Below are 25,076 nucleotides of genomic sequence, written 5' to 3' on the forward strand. Positions count from 1 at the left end.
TTAAATGACCAAACCAGGGCTCAGCCTTTTTAAGCTTAGTCAGCTTTCAAACTGACTCAGAACTGCCACATATCAGCCGTAACTCAACAGACCCCAGTGTGTATCAACGGGGTGGCAGGCCACTTAGACCAGGATGTGAAATGGCCCTCTGGGGTTCTTCACAGAGAACTCTGCAGGCCACAGAGGGGACGATGATGGGGACATTCATCAAGAGGGAGCTCTGGCCTCCCAACTGAATGACATCTAAAAGTTTGTAAAATGTGTATGAGTGCCGCCAAGCTATCTGAAATAACACTGGAGCCAGGTCCCAGAGGCCCCCTGCTTGCCACTGTCCTGAGACAGGAACTAGAAGGGGGGCATCCGAGGCTCTGGGTAGCAGATGTTTGCCTACAAATACAGAAGACTCTCCACATTAACAACAGTGCAGCCGGACCCACGCATGCTGGCCAGACCATCCTACTCCACTTGCTGGCTTTGATCTGTTAACCTGTGACTCTGATCTGTTTTATGTCAAGTGAGCCAGTTTCATTTGCAAAGGGAGTCCTGTAAAGTCTATTCCAAACGCACAAGTATGCTGGAGGGCTAATGGTAAAACAAGCAAGGCCTGCCCAGTTCCTTTGTTATTAAGTTGAAGATGCTTTTTCTTACAGTGAATGAATCTGGCACTAAGTGACGACGATTTTTTTAAATGTAATTAAGTGGAAAATGATAGCTGAGAGCACACCAACGTAACAAGAAATTTCCCAGATTTTAGCCACCTTCAACCCCTTCCTCTAAAGAACAATATTACTAATGGGGTTCCCAAAAGAAATCTGCTCCCAGAAAACACTCACAGCAAGTAAAACCTTGCTGTGAGCAGTTTGGCACAAGACCCACTACAGTGTCATACAGGGAAAATGCAAGATGAAAAGGGATAGTACTGACCACAGCACAGAAGCTAAACCTAGCTATTAACCTTTGCTTTAAGAACAAAAGCTACTGGTAGGAATATAAAATGGTGCAGCTGCCATGGAAAACAGTGTGGCAGTTCCTCAAAAAATTAAACACAGAATTACCTTATGATCCAGAAATTCCACTTTTAGGTATATACACAAAAGAACTGAAATCAGGGACTCTTAACAGATATTTGCACACACCAGTGTTCACAGTAGTAATATTCACAATAACCAAAAGGTGGAAGCAACCCAGTGTCCATCAAAAGGTGAATGGATAAACAAAATGTGGTCTCTACATACAACGAATATTATTCAGCCTTAAAAAGGTAGGAAATTCAGACTCATGCTGCAACACGGATCAACTCTGAAGACATGCTGAGTGAAATAAGCCAGTCACAAAAGAACAAGTGTTGTTCCATTTATATGAGGTCCCTCGAGTACTCAAATTCAGAGATGGAGGGCAGAATAATGGTTGCCAAGGGCTGGGGGGAGAGTGGGGACACATATTCTTTAATGGGTACAGAGTTTCAGTTTGGGATGATGAGAAAGTTCTAAAGATGGATGGTGGTGATGGATGCACAACAACTGAATGTACATAATGCCACCGAACACTTAAAAATGGTTAAAATGGTAACTTTTATGTTACATGTATTTTACCACAATTTTTTAAAAAAAGAAAGAGAAAAACCAAACACTAGAGACTCAGTGGCTCAGAAGCTGCCCATGGCACCTGGATGCTCGAGCTTGGAGACCAGGAATGGGGCACCTGAGTGGTGGCAGCACATGTGTTTCCCCATGGCCAGCTGGTCATGGATCAACTCACTACGTGGGGCTCTGCAGAACAGGTCTGTGGTCCTGGCAATCTGGGCAGGATCACACAAGCCCGCTACATGGTCTCTTAAGAGAAAAAAAATTACTAGGATTTCATTTTATTGTCATGAAAACCATAACTGAAGCTGGTTAATCCCTTGTGAAATGTCTGCCTTTCGGAGTGTTCTTTCTTCTGACAATAAAATAACCCTTTGTGATTTCGTTGGGCTAATTCAGAATTTTTTTCTCTGTGTAAACTGTTTTACAAGCAATTTTTTTAAAAGTCTCTCAAAGCACAGTAAAACTCTGCACACAGGATTGAAACACTGAATTTTCTCTAAAGGAGCAGTCCCCCAATTGGTTCCCCTTGGCTGGAGTCACAGAGATTGAGTTTTCTGCAAACGAGGCTTTGAGCTCGGGCTTTCTCCCTCTCCTCCAGCATTTCCTGGATGATCACTTGCAGGGCTTTTCCCAGCAGGCTGGCCGGGAGCCAACGAGATAACGGAGGGACGTGGATGAGTGCCGAGCACCCATTTCCATGATGCAAAGACAGGTAGTAGGTGTAATCGCAGACATATCTGCAACCACACGAAACACCATGTTACTCCTTGGACCAGCTTCTAACCTCAGTGAAATGAAAGCAGAAGTGGCCATGCAGCATCCTCAAAGCATGAGGAGGGAGGACACCCCCCCCAGGGAGACTTAGGTTTTGTTCTTCTGCCTCAGAAAGAACATGTTGCTGGGAATGAGGTGGGGAGAGACTGGCTCTTGGCCTCATAATCCCCTACCCAGCAAGTGGCCAAGCCCAGGGGAAGGGACCAGATTTTCAACCAATTAGTCCAAAACAGCTTTACCACTGTGAACCCCTCTCATTCATGTCTGCATTGAGTCATTTGTTCATTTATTCTTTGGGCGGAGGAGAGGGTCAAAGTTTGGAGAAACAAAGGTAAATTAATCTTGAGGCTAAATCAGAATGGTTAACTCACAACTTTGGCCGCAATAAATAAAAATAAAACATCCACAAAATGTTAGTGGCACTCAAAATACGCCTTCCCGTGTCTTCTCCTCTGTCAATGCACCAAAGGCCGTGTTAGGGGGAGGGGGCCTTGGAACCGAGACCTCAGGCGGGTGTGTGCAACGTTCTGGTCTGCAGGGGCTACTCTGGGGCGGCACCCCGTGACCAAGTGCCTAGCCGGACGGCACAAGATGGCCTCTTGGGGGAAAAAGGGCGGACGTCCCTGAAGAAAGAACGACACTGGAGCCGTTTCTCCTCCCCTACCTGCTCAGTGACCCCACACCCACAGAACATACCTGCCTGCGTCCCGGGAAAACGCCACCTCCACGCCCTCCACAGCCACACGCCTGCTGATCGTCTTCATGCTGACTCCGGACGCGATCACTTCCGGGCCTTCCGGAAGGCACACGCCGCCGTCGGGCCGGAAGCCCCGGATGTCAGCGTCCCGGTAGCCCCGGTTCTTGCCGCACTGTTCCAGAACGATGGCCTTGGCGGCGGCGTCCAGGCCCACATGCACGGCGAGCTGTGTAAACACACGTGAGATGTGCAGGCAGAGAGAGAGGGAAACTGAGATCTGCTCTGCTCACCAGATGTGGCAGAAGGGCCAAGCCGAGGGGGAGCTCCAGAGTGCAAATCATCTTCAAACCCCAGATTGGCACCACAGCCCCCGATCCCGGCCTCCTCCCCTAGCTAATGTGCTGGAAGGTAAAACAGCTGGACAGAAGCCCATGTGGCATTTAATTCAAATACTTCTATATTACAAAATATTCCTACAGGGCAGTATATTCCCTTTTTCCCCCTGGGGTCCAGCTGGTATCTAAGCTGGTATCTGGAGAAGCTTAGCATTTCAGTGGAATCTTCCATCTCTTTTATGAAACTCTAATAAAGGAAGTTAGTAACAGTCTAATAAAATATTGTTAGACTTTTTTGAGCTGATTATTCTTCATCTTTGAAAAATAGCTGCTGAAAGTTTTATCAAAACATTTGGGGTGTTGTCTTAATGGTTTGGTGGTGTAGGTTTTGTTAATCTCATCATCTGGTCTTCATATTTTTGGGATATTTGTGCCAGTTTTTTTATATAGTAACTCTGTCTGAATAAAACAGGCTGAGTGTGATGAAGATGAGCCCTCCCCAGATGGGCCACTCTCCCACCTCCCAGTACGAGCCCCCTCCGGCTGCTCTCCCAGGCCCAAAAGGTCCTCGCCTCACATCGCACCTCACGGCCAGCCTGCCCTGCGTGGGCACTGCTGGGACCTAACCCAGTGGCATCTCTGTTAGGTGGAAACTGTCTTTGAGCCCTGACTGGGAATAAAGCTTCCATTTCTTTTACTCTTTCTGTCTCTCCAGAGTCTCCTTCCAAGAGCTGCTCCATAGTTCAGCTTAAACTTTTACAAACAGACCCAGAACCTTATGAAACAAGCTGGGACCTTACTGTTGGGATGTGGGGCAGGGTGCACTTTTGAGCCATCAACGCTGGATCCACAATGTCTTCAGCCCCCTACCCCTACTCCTGCCCCACCGCTTCCCCAGCTGTCATTTACTTGCGGTTGAAGATCTTCCCAGATTCTGGTGACCCTCTGCTTCACCTCCCTGTAATCTACAGGCAGCTCAAGAGTCCGCAGCTCCACCTCCGTGTCACTCCCCAGGCCCAGCTTGGAGAGCTCCTGCAGAAAGAAGCAGGTAGACTCACCTCACTTGATGGAGGGCCAGGGGGAGTCCCTGAAAAGCCAACACTTGGGGTCATCCATTCCACTCCCAGGGGCCTTCTGTGGGCTTGGACCCTGCCCTCAAGGAGCTCACACAGTGGCCAGGGGCCAGCCGGAGAGTCATGGTTCCTGCCCCTCAAGGCCCCATGAAGCCATTCCCACCGAGGTGCGGTACCCAGGAGGCATGTCTGACCCAGCCTGCGGGTTAGGATGCAGATCACAGAGGGGATGCAGGGGAGTTCTAAGAGACAGAGGGGGGTGAGCCAGATGAAGAGCTGGGCAAGGGCATGCCAGACAGGAGGAGCTGCAGAGAAACAGGGGAGTGTGAGAGCCTGAGGCCTTTGGGAAACGTGGTATGACATGGCGCTCTTGGGGAGGGCGTGGGGGGGTGCAGAAGCCTTCTTCCGTGTGCCCTGCACCTCCAAGGACAGGACGTTTAGCAGCCCTGGACTCTGACCCGAGCATTAACTGCCTGTGGCACCCCCAGGCATTTTGAGAAGTAACCCACCACCACCAATGGTGTATCCGGGGGCATTGCACATGGGGGCAGAATGAGAACAGAAGCTAGAAAAGTCTGTGGAAGCCAGATTGAGTGCTTAGAGGCTGGATTGATCCTTAGGGCAAAAGGGAGCCGTCAAAGGATTGTGCGCAGGAGCTAATGAGTCGAGCTGCTTCCTGAGGATGGAGGAGGAGGTGGAGGGAGGCTGGGGGGCATCATAGGGTGGATTTTGGATCGCCGGGTTTGAAGGACCCAAGGGGAGCTGGTCCCTCTGCTCTGTGTGCCTGGAGCTCACAGGGAGGCTTCTGGGGAGACACTGGCATGTCAGGGCAGCAAAAGCCATGAGTTTAGGTGAGACCTAGATGGAGAGAGAGAGCACCGGCAGGGAGAGGAGAAGGGCTGTGGAGAAAACTCAACATCAGGGAGCATCCTCCTTCAAGGACAGGAGAAATGGCAGACAGTTTGGAAGGAAGAAAACCAGGCGAGTGAGATCTTAGAGAGGTGCATTTCACTGTTAGTGAAAGTTAAATTAGGAGACTGAAGGCCAACCCTGGAAAGGCCAGATCCTTTCCCTGTACTGGGAGCTGTGCTTGTCACCAAGATGGTTTGGGATTAGAGTCTCTGTTTTTCTTGACTCCCTTTCCTGGCATTTCAGGACACCCAGGAGCATGCATCGCTGGATGGAGGGTGCAGCCAGGGCTGTGTGGCCTGCCCGAAGATTGCAGGCAGGAGATTCCAGGGCCTGGTCCTGGACTTCGGAGGAGACAGGGGAGGATGATGTATCCAGCTGTGGGTCAGCTTGTGCTGCTCTCATCAGGAGGGAGGTGTTCCTTCTGGTTGACTTTTGGTGTCTCGGGTCTGTCCTCAACCAGCTCAGCCTTCCTGAGGGGCTCTGCTCTGTCCTCCAGATACCTACTCAGAAGCTCAGTTCCCTTGACCAGCTTAAGCTTTGCTCATTTCCAAAAGTAAATGCCAAGATCACATCCCCATTTTGGACCTTGAGGGAGAAGTCATTTGCCTGACTGACGGTGGGAGGCAGGAAGGTGAGCCAGGCCACACAGGGCAGGGGGCTAGGGGGCCTTGGAGGAAGTGGGCTGAGCTTTCAGGTGGACATTCCAAAGGCCAGACAGACCAAGGGGGTTCTAGACAAGCCCAAGTTCCTTGTGATGCCGTCTGGGTCCCCTGTCCTGCAGAGAATGAGTTAGGCTGCACAGGCCCAGGCTCCTTCAGGGTGCTCCCAATTCAGGGGGTCGGGGCTGGAAGGCATCACTCTTGGGTCACCTTTGGCTCTGTCATGAGGGTAAGGAGGCCTTGGCTTGGCTCAGGGCTGCTTCTGGGAACCCAACCATCTGGGCGGAACCGGTTTCTTCTACTCAGTGGAGTTCTCATGGGGTCTGGCTCTGAGCAAAGGCTGCAGAGGAGCCCCAGAACTGGAGTTGCCTGGGAATCTGCTTTCAGGGCTGTACCCTGAGGAGCTGCCCTAGTTTGGTTGTCAGTGGAAACATCGATTAATTATGCTCAATAAGCCTGCAAAGAAAGCAGTGCCCACGGGACAGAGACATCCACCCTGAGCCGGGCAGGCCCACTCCCCCCGCCCCCCGCCCAGCAGTGATTGGCCCATGCCTCCTCTTCACATAAGGATGCAGCTCTGCTTCAGGGTGGGCACATATGTAGAGCCCAGACCAAGGCAGGCCACAGCACGAGCACCCCTTTTTTTCCTCCACCACAGGTCTTTCTTCCCACCCCACCCCCAAGCCAGTTGAGGGAGGAGAGGAGAGAGAGAGAACCTCTGGATGTCTTGTAGAAGATCTTCCAGCTGCTGTGTGAGTTTGGGAGCCGGATCTGGGGAGGTCCTTTGCGTGAGTTTCCTGTGGCTGTTGTAACAAAGTACCACTAACTGGATGGTTTAGAACAGAAATTTCTCATCTCACAGTCCTGCAGGGAAGAAGTCCAAAATCAAGGTGTCAGCAGAGCCGTGCTCCCTCTGAACCCTGTAGGAGAAGGATCCCACCTTGCTTCTTTCAGCTTCTGGTAGCCCCAGACATTCCTTGGCTTGTGGCAGCGTAACTCCAGTCTTTATATGGTCTTCCCTCTGGGCCCATCTGTCTCTGTGTCTAGATTTCCCTGTTTTATGAGGACACTGGTCATATTGGATTGGAGCCCACGCTAATGATCTCGTCTTAACTTGATCATCTGCAAAGACCCTATCTACACAAGGGCCGATTCACAGGTATTGGGGGTTAGGACTTCAACATCTTTTGAGGGGACGTAACTCAATCCATAACACTCTCTGAGGCCATGATGGCATCACTCTTGCCAAACTGTAGATCTCCTTGGCATTTATAGAGCTGGTGTGGAATGGAGGGTATTTGACATTAGACTTGACTCCTCTCTCTATTTCACTTATCTGAAAGACGATGCCCAGGAGATTAGAAAGCCCTGCTTCTGTTTATCAGGTATTTCCTTTCAAGCTTCCAAGCTGGAGCTCAAACACACTTGACTACTGGCTGACATTAGAATCCACCCGCTGGATTCCAGCAGAGCTCCTGGTCTGGCGCTGCGCTCCATAGCCAGCCACAGATGTCACACATTGCCTCACATCAGCTCAGGTCACTTTTTGCCACCAAATAACTTTTTAAAAACTTCTAATTTTTACAGGTCTTTGGATATCAGAATTGCTGGTAAGGAATTGTGGACCAGTATAAACTTGAACTTCTTCCTGTATTGCCTTGAAATTATTCTCTGGTATCTCCCTTGTGTATTTTCTCTTCCTAAACTAGAATGTCACTCTTCCCTCTTTCTCTCCACAGTTGTCTCTCCACAGTTATGCTGATGAAGGCAGAGCCTGCAGCTTGGTGGATCTGCCCTGTCACCAGTGACAGGGACTCTGCTAATGTGCAGCCAGCCTCCCCTGGGAGGAAGTGACCACTGCTGCCCACGCTGTGGGGCTGGGAGTCCCAACCCTTGCTGGTTTCCCTGGAGCCCTTCAAGCAGGGGGAGGAACAGGAGAGCAGGGGGCTGACAGGAGAGCAACTGCAACCTCCTCTGGCCACAGACCTCACCTGGGCCTGGGCCAAGCTGCTTGGACAGCCCTGGGAGTCTACAGCCATTCCAAGGTCACCAGGACGGGTGGTTGGCTGTATCGGTGTAGGAGGGTTCTATGGACTGAATGTTTGTGTCCCCCTAGATTCATATGTTGAAGCCCTAATACCCCCCAAATGGAGTATTTGGAAATGAGATCTTTGGGAGGTAATTAGGTTTAGATGAGGTCTGGAGGGTGGGGCCCCCAGGATGGGATTGGCATCCTTATAAGAAGAGGAAGAGACCAGAGCCTTTTATTCTCTGCCAGGTGAGGACCCAGCCAGAAGGTGGCTGTCTGCAAGCCAGGAAGAGGGTTCTCACCAGAAACTGAATCTGCTGGTACCTTGATCTTGGACTTCCCAGCCTCCACAACTGAGATAAATAAATATCTGTTGTTTTAGCCGCCCACCCAGTCTGTGGTATTGTGTTATAGCAGCCCAAGGGCTGACTGAGACAGGGCTTCCAGTCGGTAATGCGGTGAGGCCTGGTTGAGTTTCAGACACATGCCAGCTCATCCAACCAGCTCGTTATGAAGCTTGAGAGGGCCATGGATGACCTGGACCTGCTGTCGGAATCTGATTAGGGAGATCCAGGAAATTTTTCCAACTGGAAATCATGGAGCGAGTCTCCAGGCCCTGCCTTATGTGGACACTCTGCTCTCTCTCTCTCTCTCAAACACACACATACACACACACACACACAGACACAGACACACACACTTGGTGTCCTAGATCACCTACACTGTGACTCCTGGCAGATAAGGCATTTGAGAAAAATCAGCCAAGTTGGTGGTCATTACCAGCCTAGGCCTGGATTGAGGAGGCTGCAGGGCAGAGGGGGGCACACGCAGAGCTAGACCCCAACTGTGGTGCCACAGGAAAGGCATGGGCTCAAGGATCAGAAAGACGTGGGTTTGAGACCTGGCTCTGCCACCTTTCACTGAGTCCACTCGGGTGTGTTATTTAACCTTGGTGCACCTCAGTTTTCTAATCTATGAAATGGGATAATTAAAAGTCAGAGGGGTTTTCACAGATATTAAATGAGATGATCTACAAAAAGTGCCCAGTGCAGTGCTGGCACATAATGGGGGCTTTATAGGAGGGATCAATGCTTCTAATTAGCCCACATTAATTAGAGAAAGTCATGCAAGAGGGATTTATTGAAAGTGACATTTATTAGAATTTGATGAGCCTGGGGCCTGTCAGAAGCAGTGAGTAGAACATTCTGCAGAAGCAGACGCCAGGCTGCTGGCTGCCAGCGCGCTTTCTGCTGAGAAGGGCTGGTTGTTCAGGAAAGGGGAGCGTAGGTTCTCCGCAGGCCTAGAGAGAGCCAGGGGCTTGTGCTTTCCGGACTGGCATGCCTTCTCAGCCAGACTTGCAGAGTGTCTGTGCTAAAGGGCGGAGGGATAGCACCTGGAGGAACCACCTGGCCAGAGTGGACCCCAGGGCACTGCTTTAGCCAAGGACTGACCAGGCTCAGGCGCCGACTGCCCATGCAGGCCCAGAATCCCTCAAAAAAGCCTGAACCCCATCAGTTGCAAAGGTCCTGGGGAAGCAGGAAGCCCCGCCTTCTGCCTCTTTCTCCCACGTCTTCCTGTCTCCATGTCTTCCGAAATCTGGTCGCCAGGAACACATGGCAGTTTAACAAAGGGAACCGAAGGAAGGAGAAGAGACACCAGTTGCTCTCTGAATTTTTTTCAAATCCACTGAGGCTGTGGCACCAGCTGGTGTTGCAAAACAGTTGCTGTTTTTCCAAAATCTGATTCTTCCCTTCTCAAGCAGGAGCTCCGGGCTCGCACCAGGAGGCAGGGATGCAGGGCTTCATTCCGTCTCTCAAGAAAACTCCCGGAGCGCCCAGCATGGGTCCTCCACGCAGGGCTGGGCGTGTCCTGGAGGGTCACAGTCTCGGAGGGGACGAGGATGAGGACTAGAAACAGGAAGTGATGACTGGCGTCCTGGTTCAAGGGCTCTGTGGCCCCCCACTGGGCTGTGGAAGGGAGAAGGAGCCTGAACCAAACTTCTTCCACTCCCGATTGTGTGAGTTTGGGCAAATTATTGAAACTTGCTGAGCTTTAGTTTCCCTATCTGTAACACATAGTGATAACCGGCCTCCCTCATGAAACTTGTTGTGAAGGTTAAGCCGGACCACCCACGTGGAGGTGCAGCCTGAGAGGGCTGCCAGGAGGAGGCTCTGACTGGGGCTTGGAGGATCAGCAGGAGTGTGCCCAGAAAGGAATAGTGAGGCTTGGAGATGTGTGCAAGCCTCCCTCTCTCTCTCCCTCCCTTCCTCCCTCTCTCTCTATTTTCATCCTTTCCTCTCCTCCTTCCCTCCCCTCCCCACTGCCTTCCCTTCCTCCCTTCCTCCTTCCTTCCATTCCTCTTTCCTTCAGTCATCCATCAATCATTGGACGTGGACGAGACACCTGCTGCAGGTAGCCTCTGTGCTGGGCCCTGGCCGAGGGTCTTGGGGAGGGGGGAGGGTGTGCGGGGTATGACAATGGAAGAGGGAGTGATAACAGGTTCCTCTTGATCTGCTGGGTTGGAAGGGACCCAGGAGCCATCAGGTGTTAGCTGAGACTCAGGCTTGATCCCCACCTCCCCTGACCATGGAGAGAGAAGGAAGCTGAGCCAGAGCTGGGACGGGCTCATCAGGAGGAGGCAGAAGCCACAGAGATGGGAGGAGGCCTGACATATTAAGTGTAGGCTAGCTATCAGTGGGGTCTAATGCAGCCATTCAAAACAACCTTGCAAACAACTTATTGACACAGGAAAATCCCTGAGAAGGAGTAAGTAAAATAAATCAGTCTCTTGGCCTGTTTCCTGCAGCCATTCATGGAAATGGAAACATCCTAAAATGGTCATCCCTTGAGGGAAGAGTTAGGGGTGACTCTTGTTTCTTGTACTCTGTAAGATTTTTACAGTGGACATGTCTGTACTATTTTTCTGATTCTAAAAGCTTAAAAAATGGTCTGGTGATCAGAGTAGCTGCCCCCGGGAGAACCTTCCTGTGTACAGGCCCATGCCCAGCCCCTCACCACAACCCTCCTGATGAGGTGTTCACACTGTCCCCATTTTATAGAGGAGGAAACTGAGGCTTAGAGAGGATAAGTTTAAAAGAAGGGAGGAGTTCCAGGAAGAAGCCTCAAAGGAGATATTACCACAACAATGGCGTCAACTATATAGGGCTGATCACAGCCCTCACAAGTGGTTTTGGAAATCTTGGGATTCTGTTTAAAGGTCACTCTCTTTACCTTAACAGTGCCAAGTTCCATTCTCCATAGGTGAGGATTGTCCCAGCCCACTCTCAATATCCTTAGTCATTCTTCCAAACTTGTGGGTCATTCTTGCCCGAAAAATCCAGGAATGAAAAACAGCAACCCCACGATTCCCAATTCTCTGGAGCAGTTGTCTCCAAATTTTTTGATCATGCACGCACACACACACACACACACAATCATTAGCTAATAATGTCTCAAGACACGAAACACACCTCGAGTGGGCTTCATTACTAACAGTGGATGTAAATCTACATTTTCAATGGTTTTCTTAATTCCTCCCCCCTTTTTTGGCCAACTTCTTACCAGATTGTCATTGTTTTTATATCAGAATTTGGCTGACAAAGAGCACATATGAGGGGTAGGAGAAGTGTCGCTCAGCTGTTTTCACATGTTTGCTCAGGTTTACATTATTCATGTTATCTTCTATCTGTGGGCTTTTGCAGGTCATTTTTGTGAGGATTCCTTGAACATAATTTGAGGATTAATTAAAACTGGATAATATAATCCTGAAACCCAATAACGGCTGAAATCCTTTGTAGTAAATTAAAGGTGAATCTGAGAGGAAGTGCCTCTCTATCGTCAGGGCGGCCCTCGCGCCAGTGTGACATGTTCCCTCTCACTCAGGACACCATGCCTGTCCCAGGACCTGCAGACCATACAAAGCAAGGCCAGCGTCAGCCCAGCTACAAAATATTGGTCAAGGTTAATTTCTTTCTTATTTTTATAGACTAAAAACATAGACATTCACACCTGTTAGGATGACCACTACGAAAAAAAACAAAATAAGGAGTGCTGGCGAGGATGTGGAGAAATTGCAACTCTTGTGCACTGTTGGTGGGAATCTAACACGGGGCAGCTGCTGTGGAAGAGTATGGAAGTTCCTCAAAATATTAAAAATAGAATTACCATATGATCCAGCAATCCTATTTGTGGGTGTATATCCAAAAGAATTGAAAGCAGGATCTCAAAGAGATGTTTACACACCCATGTTCATTGCAACATTATTCACAGTAGCTAAGAGGTGGAAGTAACCCAGATGTCCATCAATGGATGAATGGATAAGTAAAATGTGGTATGTATAAACAATGGAATATTACTCAGCCTTAAAAAGGAAGAAAATTCCGACACATGCTACAACATGGATGAACCTTGAGGACATTATGCTAAGTGAAATAAGCCAGTCACAAAAAGACAAATACCATATGATTCCACTTATATGAGGTATTTAAAGTAGTCAAATTTATAGAAACAAAAAGTAGAATGATGGGGCCAACCCCGTGGCCAAGTGGTTAAAGTTCTGCGCGCTCCGCTTCTGCGGCCCGGGTTCGTGGGTTTGGATCCTGGGCACAAATCTACTCCACTCATCAGCCATGCTGTGGAGGTATCCCACATACAAAATGGAGGACGACTGGCAGTGATGTTAGCTCAGGGTGAATCTTCCTCACCAAACAAACAAACAAAAAAAATAGAATGGTGGTAACGGGGGTTGGGAGGAGGGGAAAATGAAGAGTTGTTGTTCAACAGGTATAGAGTTTCAGTTTTGCAAGATGAAAACTTCTAGATGGCTGTTGCACTACAATGTGAATATACTTAACACTACTGAACTGTACACTTAAAAATGGTTGAGATGGTATATTTTATGTTTTTTATCACAATTTTAAAAAAAACATAGAAATAGTAATCCTGATCTTTTCATCCCGCACCCCAGTGGACCACCTTGCGAACCCCACTTTGGAAATGATTTTGGATCCTCAAGGAGGTGCTGATGTAGGAAGTAAGGGAATGACCTGAAGGACGAGGGGTGGGTGGGCCTGCACACCTCTGTTTAGGAGGCTAGGCAGGAATGGGTTAACTCAGGCCTGGGCTGCTCAGACCCTGAGCATTCCCAAGAAAGAACTGTCCTCAGGACTGACATTTGGCGGGTCCTGGGAGAAGAGCTCTGAGCCCTCAGGATGTTCTGCCTGATAAGAGTGGCTTTGTGTGCCCGAGGCCTTGGGTCACATGTTCTGGTCTGGTTAGCGTTCATGCTGACAGTGTCACTTATGGTGGATGCCTGTTTTTGCAATGCAGTCTGAGTAGCTGAGGGCAGTCAGGCGGGCACTGCATGCCTATGTGACTGACCCCTAATAAAAACTCTGGACACTGAGGCTCAGGTGAGCTTCCTGGGTTAACAACACTTCACACATGTTGTCGCACGTCCTTGCTGGGAGAGTCACATGTATCCGCGCAACTCCACTGGGCGAGGACTTGTGGAAGCTGGCACCTGGCCTCTCCCGGTCTTTGCTCCACGCGCCTTCTCCTGGGCTGATTTCATCTGGGTCCTTTTGCTGTGGGACACAGTAACTGTGAGTATAACAGCTTTTCTGAGGCTGGATTCAGCTGAATCATGGAGCCTGAGGGTGGTCTTGGGGACCCCCTGACACAGAGGCCTCCAATGTCTCTTGAGTCCTGGGTTCTCCTTTAGAATCATTTCCCCTTTTTTTTCTCCCTAGCTTTTGGTCCCAGCAGGAAAGAAAGCAATTTTCTTTGTTTTCATTCATTCATTCATTTTTTTTTGGCATTTTTTGAGCCCTTCCTTTGGCCAAGCACTGTGTTGACATGTTCCTACATGGAAGGGAAATGCCCATGGAGAATAGATGTCTTCAGGGCAGGTGGAGGGTGGGCAGGAGAGAAGGAACTACCAGGGCCAAGTTGGAGGTCACCGCACATTGTAGGAGTTGGGAGAAGAGGCTTAGAGCCTGGTGGGTGCAGGTTCAATTCCACATCTGCCCCTCAGATGTCTTGACCTTGACCTTGGACTAGAGACTTAGGCTCTAGGGGCCTCAGATGTCTTGTCTGTAAAACTGAGACAACGCTGCTGCCCTTGCAGTGGCTCTCCACGGGCATGCTGTCCCCCTGTGGGGTGTCTGAACATATGCAGAGTGTCTTTAGTGTTTGGGGGAAGCTGCTGACAACGTCCCAGAGGTTGCAATGCTACACATCCTTCAATGCACACTTTGTTTGATCCCACACTATGCACACAATCATCTCAGAATAATACTACTTACTTCACCTCCAATGATATGATTACTGAAAAGTTTAAGATGTTTTTGTTTCGTGTTTGTTTTTTGTCCTTAAAGTAAATGGCTGTATTTCAAATCTACTCATCAGAGTTCCTCTCTGTGTGGTTATGTCACTAATTGGATACACTGTTAGGCTCATTCACTCAACTGACTTTTTATTTTATTTTATTTTTTGTGAGGAAGATTAGCGCTGAGCTAACATCTAATGCCAATCCTCCTCTTTTTGCTGAGGAAGATTGGCCCTGGGCTAACATCCGTGCCCATCTTCCTCTACTTTATATGGGATGCTGCCACAGCATGGCTTGACAAGCGGTGCGTCGGTGCGTGCCTGGGATCCGAACCCATGAACCCTGGGCGGCCGAAGCGGAGCACGCACACTTAAGCGCTACGCCACCAGGCCGGCCCCTCTCAATTTACTTAATTTCTATGGATTGCTTTTTTAAAAATTTAATTTTGTTTCATTAGTATGTAAAATATCCTACATGGTTCCAAAGTTAAATCAACAAAACAAGCTCAAAGAAGTATAGTTCTTTTTCCTTTCCCCTCCATTGGAAACCATTTTTTAATTTTATGATTTATCCTTCATTTTTTAAATTATCATAAACAAATATGTAACATATATTTAGTCTCCCCTCTTTCTTATATACACTTTCTCCATCTTTGTGCGTGTCTTTTCTTATTTTTGCCAGTGTATCTTTGAGAGAGCTTCCTAGAATTTTGCTGGATTGCTGGGGCAACGTGTACATCACGTTGCTGGGTGTTGCCAAATCTGCCTCCACTGGGGTTGTACCATAATCCATTCCCAGTAGCAAATTATGACAGTGCCCCTCAGCCTCGCAGCCCCTTGCACACTAGTTGTCAAACTTTTGGATTTTTGCCAATCTGATCTTAGTGTAGTTTTAATTTGCTTTACTTTTATGAACAAGTTTGAACGTATTTTTACATGGGTAAGAGCCATTTGCATTCCTTTCTCTGTCAAGTGTCTCTTTGTATCTTTGGCCCACTTTTCCATAAGGTCATTCACCATTTTTTTTTTCTAGTCATAGAAGCTCTTTATATATTCAGGATATTACCTTTTAACTTATGCTAAAAGTGCATCAGTTGCATTTGGGCTGTGATGACTGCATAGGACTGAGCGAGGAAGAGAAAGGATGGCAGGGTATCATCCCCTCTTTCTAGCCAAAGACTAGCCATGGGAGTCTGCCACATTCAGAGATCTGGCCAGAAAGGAAGGTCTGTAGAGAATGCTGCTAGAATTGGCTTTTTAGATGGACACGGTTGGAGGTTATTAATCTCTGAATACATCTCCAGTGGTTTTGTTCCAAAAATAACGCGACACCCTCATGGTCTAAGAATGCCCCTCAGCTCCAGGGAGGTCCCAGTTCCCTATCCGGGAGCCTGGACAGATTCAGGCTTCCCGGTGCTGCCCCCAGACCTATGGCGGCTTTAGGTCTTCTCTGCAGCCGGGAGCTGAGGCTTAACAAGACTGTCTACATGATTCATAACAAGCAAAGTCAAGGGCGTTTGGGAGGGCAGTTTAGGCTGCAGGAGCAGCAGTTCACGCTCTTGACAGTGGACGGCTGCTGCAGGTGCAGAGGGTGGGCCGGACTTGTTCAGTCACGTAGTCCTTGCAAGGGAGATGTTTTACAAAATAAATCTGCCTCTGAGTATCAATTTCCCCTCAGACTTTCTGAGACACAGAGATCCTCAATCTCCAGTCTGTTCAATTGAAACCATGTCTCTGCAATGAGATGGAAATGCCCCCCCATTCCATTTGGCACACATGACTTTTTCCCAATGAATGACAGAGCAGAACAATTAACCCAAAGTAATCTCAGCCCAGAAGAACATTCCTCCCACGGGTCTGGTTTCTAATACCCTGGAGGCACATAGTCAAAAGAATTTGGGTGTGGAATGTAGAGGTACAAGCCTGCCGCCTCCCACTTCCTCTGTGCCTCTCTTCCCGGCTCCGTTACTGTGGTCCTGCGATGCTACCCAAGGGCCTTCGCAGCAGGTGCTCCCTCTGCCTGGAACACTTCCCAGAGTGGCTTCTTGTCATTCAGATCCCAGCTGAAATGTCACGCCCTCAGAGAGGCCTTTCCGGCCCACTTCTGCTAGAGGAGTTCCTAAGTCACCTTCCACTGCCTCACCCTGGCCTATATTCTTCAAAGCTCTTAGCACTCCCTGACATTCTCTTGCCTGGTTTTTACAGTTGTGCATCGCTTAACGACAGGGATGTGGTCTGAGAAATGCATCTTTAAGTGATTTTGTCGTCGTTCGAACATCATAGAATGTACTGAGGGGGAACAAAATTTGCCCCCCCAAAATATGTCTTTTTAACATGAGGATTATTTTAGGCCGATTATTTATCTTATTTTATTTGTGTGTGTGTGTGAGGAGGATTGGCCCTGAGCTAAGATCTGTTGCCAATCTTCCTCTTTTTGCTGAGGAAGATTGGCCCTGAGTTAACATCTGCGCCCATCTTCCACTATTTTGTATGTGGGACACCACCACAGCCTGGCTTGATGAGCAGTACGTCAGTCTGCACCCAGGATTCGAACCTGTGAACCCTGGGCCGCTGAAGCAGAGCACACAAACTTAACCACTACCCTACCGGGCTGGCCTGTTGGCCAATTATTTTTAAGAAACAAAAGACTCAGAAAGTTTTTCTTGTTATCTCTCCCTTAACTGCCTAAAAGAATTCGGATAAAAAATCTGTCTCAGGAAGCAAGCTATCACTTTAGCATAACATGAACTAGGTGGTGGACAGGGAGGAACCTAGAAAAGTCTATTTGTTGGGCTCCCCTCTATGTTCTTCTGTATCTGTGTGGCCAAACAGTTTTCCAAATGCTTGATCCTTTTCACCTACCTGTGAATTGCCTTCCTTCCCTTTAAAGCCCTTGGCTCTCCCAACCCCCAGCATCTTTTATCTTTAGCTGAGGATGGTATTTAAGTGGTGGCCTCAGACATTTTGGCGAGTTGCTCAGTTTTCCTGGGTTTCTCCCATGTATACATGTTATTAAACTTTTGTTTGTTTTTCTCCTATTAATCCATCTCATGTCAATTTAGACCAGACAGAAGAGCCTAGAAGGGTAGAGGAAAATTTCTTCCTTCCCTACAGTACTTAGACAAACCTAGAGGGTACAACCTACAACACACTTAGGCTATATGGTACTAATCTCAAGGGACCACTGTCATATATGTGGTCTGTCGTTGACCTAAATGTAGTCACGTGGTGCATGACTGTACTTGTTTCCTGTACGTTTCCCTGCCACAGAAGACCAGTACAATGGGAGCTGATGCTTTGACTCCTTCACTTCTGGGTGCCTGGCACTGGAAACTGTACCTGGTGCACAGCAGGTGTGTGCCAGATGTTGTGGAATGAAAAAGAGAGTGCTTGACCTTTTTCTGTACTGTGTCACCACAAATCCCAAAAGATCAGATTCTTCACTGGAATTCCAGGATTATTCTAAACAAGACACAATAATAACTCTGCCTACTTAGCACTTGAGTTTTATCAAACAATTTTTCTTTTTTTTCTTAATTTTTTTTTTTTGGTGAGGAAGATTGGCCCTGAGCTAACATCTGTGCCCATCTTCCTCTATTTTGTATGTGGGATGCCACCACAGCTTGATGAGCAGTGTGTAGGTCTATGCCTGGGATCTGAACCTGCAAACCCCGTGCCGCCAAGTGGAGCACGTGAACTTAACCACTACACCACAGGGCCAGCACTATCAAACAATTTTTCAAATCATCTAGATCTGAAAGTTTGATTGACAAAAACAGTGTCTTGTGGGGCACACACTGAAAAGGGAACCAAGAGTCTTTGTCCAAATGAAGGAGTGGGCTGTTCACATTTAATTTTATTTTCAGTTTATTTTACAAAATGGAATGTGGGAGATATGTTTGCCTGTGCAATATATTGGTCATGATTATAGTCAAGCTGTACCACTTGAGATTCACATCTGTAAAAAGCTTGGAAAAAACGTTCAATCATACAGATGCAATATATTATTATTGAGGTTATTTTCTGTTCCTAAAAAGTGACCAGTCAGGAAACTCAGAGGAATTGAGTCAATGACACTTCTCCACTCCTTTCAATGAAAACTGTCTTGCTTTGAGTGCTAGTTTAATAGGATTTATATTAACAATGTGATACTAATCAAAATGGCAAAGGTTTTAAAAATTGTAACCACCCAGGGTTGGGGTGGGTACGAAGCATCATGAACTGTCATTCACTGCTGCTGGAAGGGGATGTGGTGTAACCCTTCTGAAGGGTAATAGTAGCTCCTGTGGTAGCTCTCATCCAAGATGGCCCCAGCTATGACTGAATGTCTGTGTCCCCTCAAAATTCATATGTTGAAGCCTAATCCCCAATGTGATGGTATTTGGATGTGGGGCCTGTGGGAGATAATTAGGTTTAGATTAGGTCATGAGGGTGGGGCCCCATGATGGGATTAGTGCCCTTATAAGGGCATGATAAGACCAGAGCTCACTCTCTCTCTCTAAATCCCCGCCCCCCCCCCCCCCCCCCCGCATGCACCAAGGAAAGGCTTTGTGAGGTCATAACCTGGAAGAGGGCCCTCATCAAGAACCCACCATGCTGGCACCTTGATCTCGTACTTCCAGCCTCCGGAACTGTGAGAAATGTGTTTCTTGTTTAAGCTACTCAGCCAATGGTATTCTGTTATAGTAGCCCATAGTAGCCCAAGCTGACTACGACAGCCCCCAGTGAAGCATGCCTTCTGGTATTCACACTGTGGTGTACTCTCCTCCCACAACGAGTCTGGGCTGGCCTATGACTCATTTTAACCAACAGAATTCAGCCAGTTCAGAGCCTAGGCCTTAATAAGGCCTGGCAGCTTCTCTGTCTGGCTACCCTGCTGGGGAGATCTCGGGGAAACCTCACATGGTAAGGGACAGACACCGTGCTGTCCTAGCACCCCCGTTAAGCCTCCGGGATCCTGCCCCAGCCTCCATCTTACTGCAACCACACGAGAGAACCAAGCAAGACCAGCAGAAGAAATGCCCAGCTGAGTCCAGTTGACCCACAGAACCTGGAGAGATACGATGGTGATTGTTTGACACCACTAAGTTCTGGGGGGCTTGATTTGCAGCAATAGATACCTGACACAGAGCGTGACAATAAAGATTGAGAGGACACACACTGTGCTCAGGCTTCTTTTGGTGGTGAATTACAATCTGGTTTTCTCTGTTTCTTTGTGGTCTTTGGAGGTCTTGTGTAATTGCTCACTTGTAATTGGAAAAAAGAACAACACGTTGTTAAAAGTAAGACGTATGTATTTTGCTTCCTTGGGAATGTAGAATTTCATTAACAATGATATTCCTTAAAAAATATTCATTTTGCTCCTACCATGTTCTAGGCCTGTGGAGGTGCTGGAGGTATACTAGAGATCAGGACAGACAAGAGAGAAGAAGGGGCAGATACTGAGAACAGTGTAACAGGGAAGGGAAGGTGGCCAAGTTCAGTGGCAAATGTGGGCAGAAAAAAAGATATATGGAGAAATAAGCCAGACACAAGTGGAAAAATATTGTATGATCCCACCTATATAAGGTAGCTAGAGTAGTCAAATTCATAGACACAGGAAGTAAAATGGGGATTACCAGGAGCTGGGGGAGGAAGAATGGGGAGTTATAATTTAACAGGTACAGAGTTTCTATTTGGGATGATGGCAAGTTCTGGAGATGGATGCCAGTGATGGTTGTACAACAATGTGAATGTACTTAACATCTTATTGTACACTTAAAAATGCTTAAAATGGTAAATTTTATGTTATATGTATTTTTTGCCTCAGTTAAAAAAAACCAAACATTTATGATCGGACTTTACCATCACTCTCTTCCACTGACTAAAAAGGGCAGTCTGAAAAGAGACTAAATTCACAGTAAGTCACGTAGCTCGTGCCAACGTCTCCATCTTTTAGACAGGACTAATAGTTCAGTGGAGATTTAACAAAGCCTACTCTTTTCCATAGCTGAAAGTCTTCTAGACCAGAGTTCTAGAGGTTTAAGGCATCAAGATCTAGAAGTCATCTTCTCAGATGATGGCAAGAGAGTCTGAAAGGTGACAGTATCTGAGCTGCTGGTTTGCTGAAGGTGTCTCAGGATTTGAGGGATCCTAAAGAGAAGTGGTTACGATGGCAGTTATTCCCACATAAATTGCAAACCCAGAACAATCAAAATGTGGATTCTCAGGAACAGAGAATGAGGCAGGGACAGCAGTGATTCCAGACTTTTCTGGTGGCTGGAGCCTGAGCATGGCAAGCTGGTTGGAAAAGGGCGTGGTCTTGGTAAGGGAAGATCATGATTAGATGATGTTTATTTGATGTATCTTGAAGGTATTAGTAAAAATACGAGCTGAGCTAAATCTTTTCAGGTTATTATTTTATTTGATTGAATCCTCACCACATTTCAAGCCCATAAAAGGAGAAAAAAGGAAGATCTGGTCAACTTGGGCCTCAGTCTCCTCACCTGTATAATGGGAACAATAACAATACTGCATCACCATAAAGACTATTAGGATCCCAGGGAGTTCAAATAAAATGGTAAAAAAGACATCCTTAGTGACTTTGATGGGAGCAATTTGAGTGTGGGACCAGGGCTGGAAGCCAGGCGGTGGTAAATGAATTTAAAAGTTAATAGGAAAAATTAATTATTCTCTCTCTTTCTTTTCTTGATCAGGCTGGCTACAGATTTGTCAATTTTATTGATTTTCTCAAAGAACCAGCTTTTGGTTTCTTTGATTTTTGTTGTTGTGTTTCTATTCTCCAGTTCATTGATTTATGCTTTGATCTTTACTATTTGCTTTCTTCTGCTTAGTTTGGGTTTAATTTGCTCTTCTTTTCTAGTTTCATAAAATAGAAGCTGAGGGCGTTGATTTGGGGCCTTTCTTCTTTTTTAAGATTATTGCTCAGTGCGACAGATTTCTCCGAGTTCAGCGTTAGCAGCATGCCGCGAAGATTAACACGTTGTGCTTTAACTTTTATTCATTTCAGAATACTTTCTAATGTCCCTTTTGATTTCTTCTTTGATCCATGACTTATTTAGATGTGTATGATTTAGTCTCCAAATATTTGGGGGTTTTCCAGATATCCTTCTGTTGTTGATTTCTACCTTAAATGCCTTGTGGCCAGAGAACATACTCGTATGACTTGAATCATTTTGAATTTATTCAGACTTGTTTTATGGCCCAGGATATGGTCCATCTTGCTAAATGTTCTATATGCACTTAAAAGAGTGTGCATTCTGCTGATGGTGGGTGGAGTGTTCTATAAATGTCAATTAGGTCAAGTTGGTTGATGGTTTGTTCAAGTCTTCTGCATCTTTGCTGATTTTCTGTCTATGTGTTCTATCCATTATTGAGAGAGGAGTATTGAAATCTCTGACTGTAACTGTAGATTTGTCTATTCTCCTTGCAGTTCTATTAGTTTTTGCTTCATGTATTTTGGAAGCACTGTTATTAGGGGCATACATGTTTAGGGCTGTTATGTCCTCTTTAGTAATTGACCTTGATTAATTGGCTGCTTAATACATAATTGCTAAATGACTTTCTGACTCCAAATTGTGAGCTCTTAGAACATAGTTACCAAGACGGGTAAAGGACAGGAACAGCATTACAAGTGGGCAAAAGAGAGGATGACCCAGCATGGATGATGACCCAGCAGGATGCTGCCTGAGGACTGCTACCCCGAATGCATCTTGTATTCCCATCTCTGGGGAACCCAGTGCCTGAAAGTTCACCACCATAGATCCCTTGGGGTCATTAGTCCCTGTCTAGACATTTTTGCAAATGCCTGCGAGAGAGGAAACACAACATCAGCACACCTTCCTGCCCAGAGAAAAGGTGAGTGTGTGAGTGCGGGGGCCCAGGAGGTGGGACCTGAAGCTGTGAGAATCAGGAGCACCCCAGAGAGGTGCAACCTTACCAAGGCTGGTCGGGGTGCAGCGTAATTATCTGTGATTATAGATGTCAGCCCAGAGGGCTGGGACCCATTAATGGCATTTCAAACTGGCCCACAGCCTGCAGGCCCACGAGGGCCCACATGGATTTTGGAACCCCCGGTGTGGCATCCCTAATATAACGCTGACGTTTTTGCAAGATGTGGAACACGCTTCTAATGTGAGTGGATGCGAGGATGGAGATGAGAAACGGCATGCCCAATAGCCTCCTTTTTTGTTTGCTTCCCTAAAAGCTCTCTCCCTCCCCAGAATGCAAAGGATCTTAGGGTTGCCTTTTGCATCCCACTTCAAATGCGACGTTCCACTGCCCTGAGTCACCTGCAGGATTTCCAGGGTCACGCTTGTTTGTGTGCTTTTCTCTGGTGTTAGACTGTGTGTGGTGCAGGATGTATTTCCCTCATATTTACGGCAACACAAATACAGACCGAATGCCCTCAAGATTCTGGTTTGGACTCTACAAAGCAAGATAAACAGGCCAGAGTGTTTCCTATGCCGACAGAGTATGTAATCCAGAAAGGACATGATGGATTTTCTCAAATCTAAGCCCCAGAGATTGAATGCCAGGCATTATTGTGTGAACCACCAAGAAAGCAGACTCTGCTCAACCATGACAAAGCATAAGATGGACATGACTGTAAGATTTGTCTGATTTCAGGATGCCAAAATGTTTCTTTTAAAAAAGAGAGCCCTTTGGGGGCTAGCCTGGTGGCGCAGTGCTTAAGTTCGCACGCTCCGCTTCAGCGGCCCAGGGTTTTGCAGGTTCAGATCCCGGGCATGGACCTCCGCATCACTTATCAAGCCATGCTGTGGTGGTGTCCCATATAAAGTAGAGGAAGATGGGCACGGATGTTAGCCCAGGGCCAATCTTCCTTAGCAAAAAAAGGAGGATTGGCAACAGATGTTAGCTCAGGGCCAATCTTCCTCACACACACAAAAAAGAAGCCCTTTGCATCAATGAAATATGATAAGTGATGCGAACAAGGGCAGGAGGACATGCGCAGATTTATATATAAAAAGCATGCGCAGATTTATATATAAAAAGAATGCAGTTCATTAAAAAGTTCCCTGCTTTAGTCTAATTTTCAATGCAATCAAGTACATGGTGGAAAACAAAATGTGGAATGTTGCATTTCCCTTGGAAGAGAGGGGTGTCAGCGATGGGGATAGTAAAGGAGGTGGGAAAGGTTTCAGGAGAAGATGGACTTTGAAAAGGAAACAAGCCATAACCCAAAGTATAAAATAACTGTCCATGATGCCTTCCTGACATAGAGAAATCATTAAATTGATAAATAAACAGCTGGAGGCAGGAAGAGCCCGATCTCCCAGGCAGATGCATTTCAAATAATTGATGTAGATACTCTGTCCTCCAGGGGGCGTAACTCCTTGCCCCTTGAGTGTGAGTGCAGTATAAAAAGGGGGAAAAAGCAACTTTACAGTGAGAAACCTGAGAAACACTCCCTCAGCCAGGTGATCAAGGTCGACATCCACAGTGACCCGTCATGCTGACAGTATGTGCCCTTGATGGGATGGCATGAGAATGGCACTTGACCTCTGTGCTCCTCCCCAAACCCCATAACCCCAGGCTAATCATGAGAAAAACATTCAGATCCAACTGAAGGACAGTCTATAAAATACCTAATCAGTACTCCTTAAAACTGTCAAAGCCACCCAAAACAAGGAAAGTCTAAGAAACTGTCACAGCCAAGAAGACCCTAAGGAGACATGAGGACTAAGTGTGACGGGCCATCCTGGACAGGATGATAGAACAGGAAAATGACTCTGTATTTGCTAGGGAGCAGGGTGGGGAAGGAGAAGGACCCACAATAAGGCCCTGGAAAGGTTCTAGGGTCTCTTTGAAAGATCTTATCCTCGTTTTTCTGGTTTATCGTCCTGTCATTGTGGGGGAGGATTTAGGATTTAAAGAGAAGTAAACATTTGACTCACTTGTCTGTAAATGACGAGCTTTCCCCCAAATAAGCAGACTAAATAAATGCATTTTTCTGAGTGTTTAATGAAAGCACGGTGTCTACAGTGAGGGCTGTGAAACCACAGCAGACACTCTACATGAGTGTGGGTAAGTGTTCATCCGCCCAGGGGTAGGTTTTCTCTTTACTTGCCCTTATCCTCGGGGGCTCTCTGTAGCTCGGCTCCTTGTATGGGCTGCTGCTATAGGAGCAAGGCTTCTGCCCAGGGCCCAGGCTCGTTGTCATGGGCTCACATATTCCCCATATTCATGTCAATTCTTGTGCCATTGCAAAATGAGAAAGCAAGGACAGCCCTATTTCACGTTGTACTGGGGCCAGCAGGAACTGCGTACAGTAATAGGGCGGCTTCTCTTCCCACTCATAAGACGGGTTCATACTACACAGTCATCAGACTGAAGAAAGAAAGTGTAAGAAATCATGGAAAAGGCTTCAAGTGAGTTTGGGTTATCCAGCCTTGGAGGTCAATGTCCACACAACCCATCCAAGTGATTGCCCTGGAAGCGGTTGGCACTGAGCTGGTTGCTATGGTAGATGAGGTCCCTGTGGACAGGGAGATGTTGGGGTCTCCTTTCATCCTCACACTGGTTATTTTTATCTCAGGCTTTCCTGTATTAATCAAGAAAACAAAACAAAACCCACTGTGGGCTAGATTGGGAAAATGCCTGTCATGTTTATCATCTATATTCGCTTAGGTTAGGAAAAGGTTTTATCTTGGGATTTGGTAGG

The 25,076-nt window shown here is 47.2% G+C and overlaps 1 protein-coding gene across 2 annotated transcripts in view; it reads right to left on the minus strand.

Moving 5' to 3' along the window:
• Positions 1 to 2,036: 2,036 nt before the first annotated feature.
• Positions 2,037 to 25,076, minus strand: part of PGPEP1L (pyroglutamyl-peptidase I like) — a 37,440-nt gene continuing 14,400 nt past the window's right edge. Inside the window, exons 1-4 of one of the 2 annotated variants that reach the window (XM_087429138.1) lie at positions 11,297 to 11,317; positions 4,302 to 4,424; positions 3,057 to 3,283; positions 2,037 to 2,323 (exon numbers count right to left, since the gene is read on the minus strand). In XM_087429138.1, coding sequence (XP_087285264.1) covers positions 2,083 to 2,323; positions 3,057 to 3,283; positions 4,302 to 4,424; positions 11,297 to 11,317 — 612 coding nt within the window. In that variant the 3' untranslated portion in view covers positions 2,037 to 2,082. Of the gene's footprint in view, positions 2,324 to 3,056; positions 3,284 to 4,301; positions 4,425 to 11,296; positions 11,318 to 25,076 lie in introns of those variants that run through there. The other variant, XM_014788626.2, reaches the window with a different exon arrangement.

The sequence above is a fragment of the Ceratotherium simum genome, chromosome 3 (genome assembly GCF_057802395.1).
Source record: "Ceratotherium simum simum isolate JZ-2026a chromosome 3, ASM5780239v1, whole genome shotgun sequence".
NCBI classification, from domain to species: Eukaryota; Metazoa; Chordata; class Mammalia; order Perissodactyla; family Rhinocerotidae; genus Ceratotherium; species Ceratotherium simum.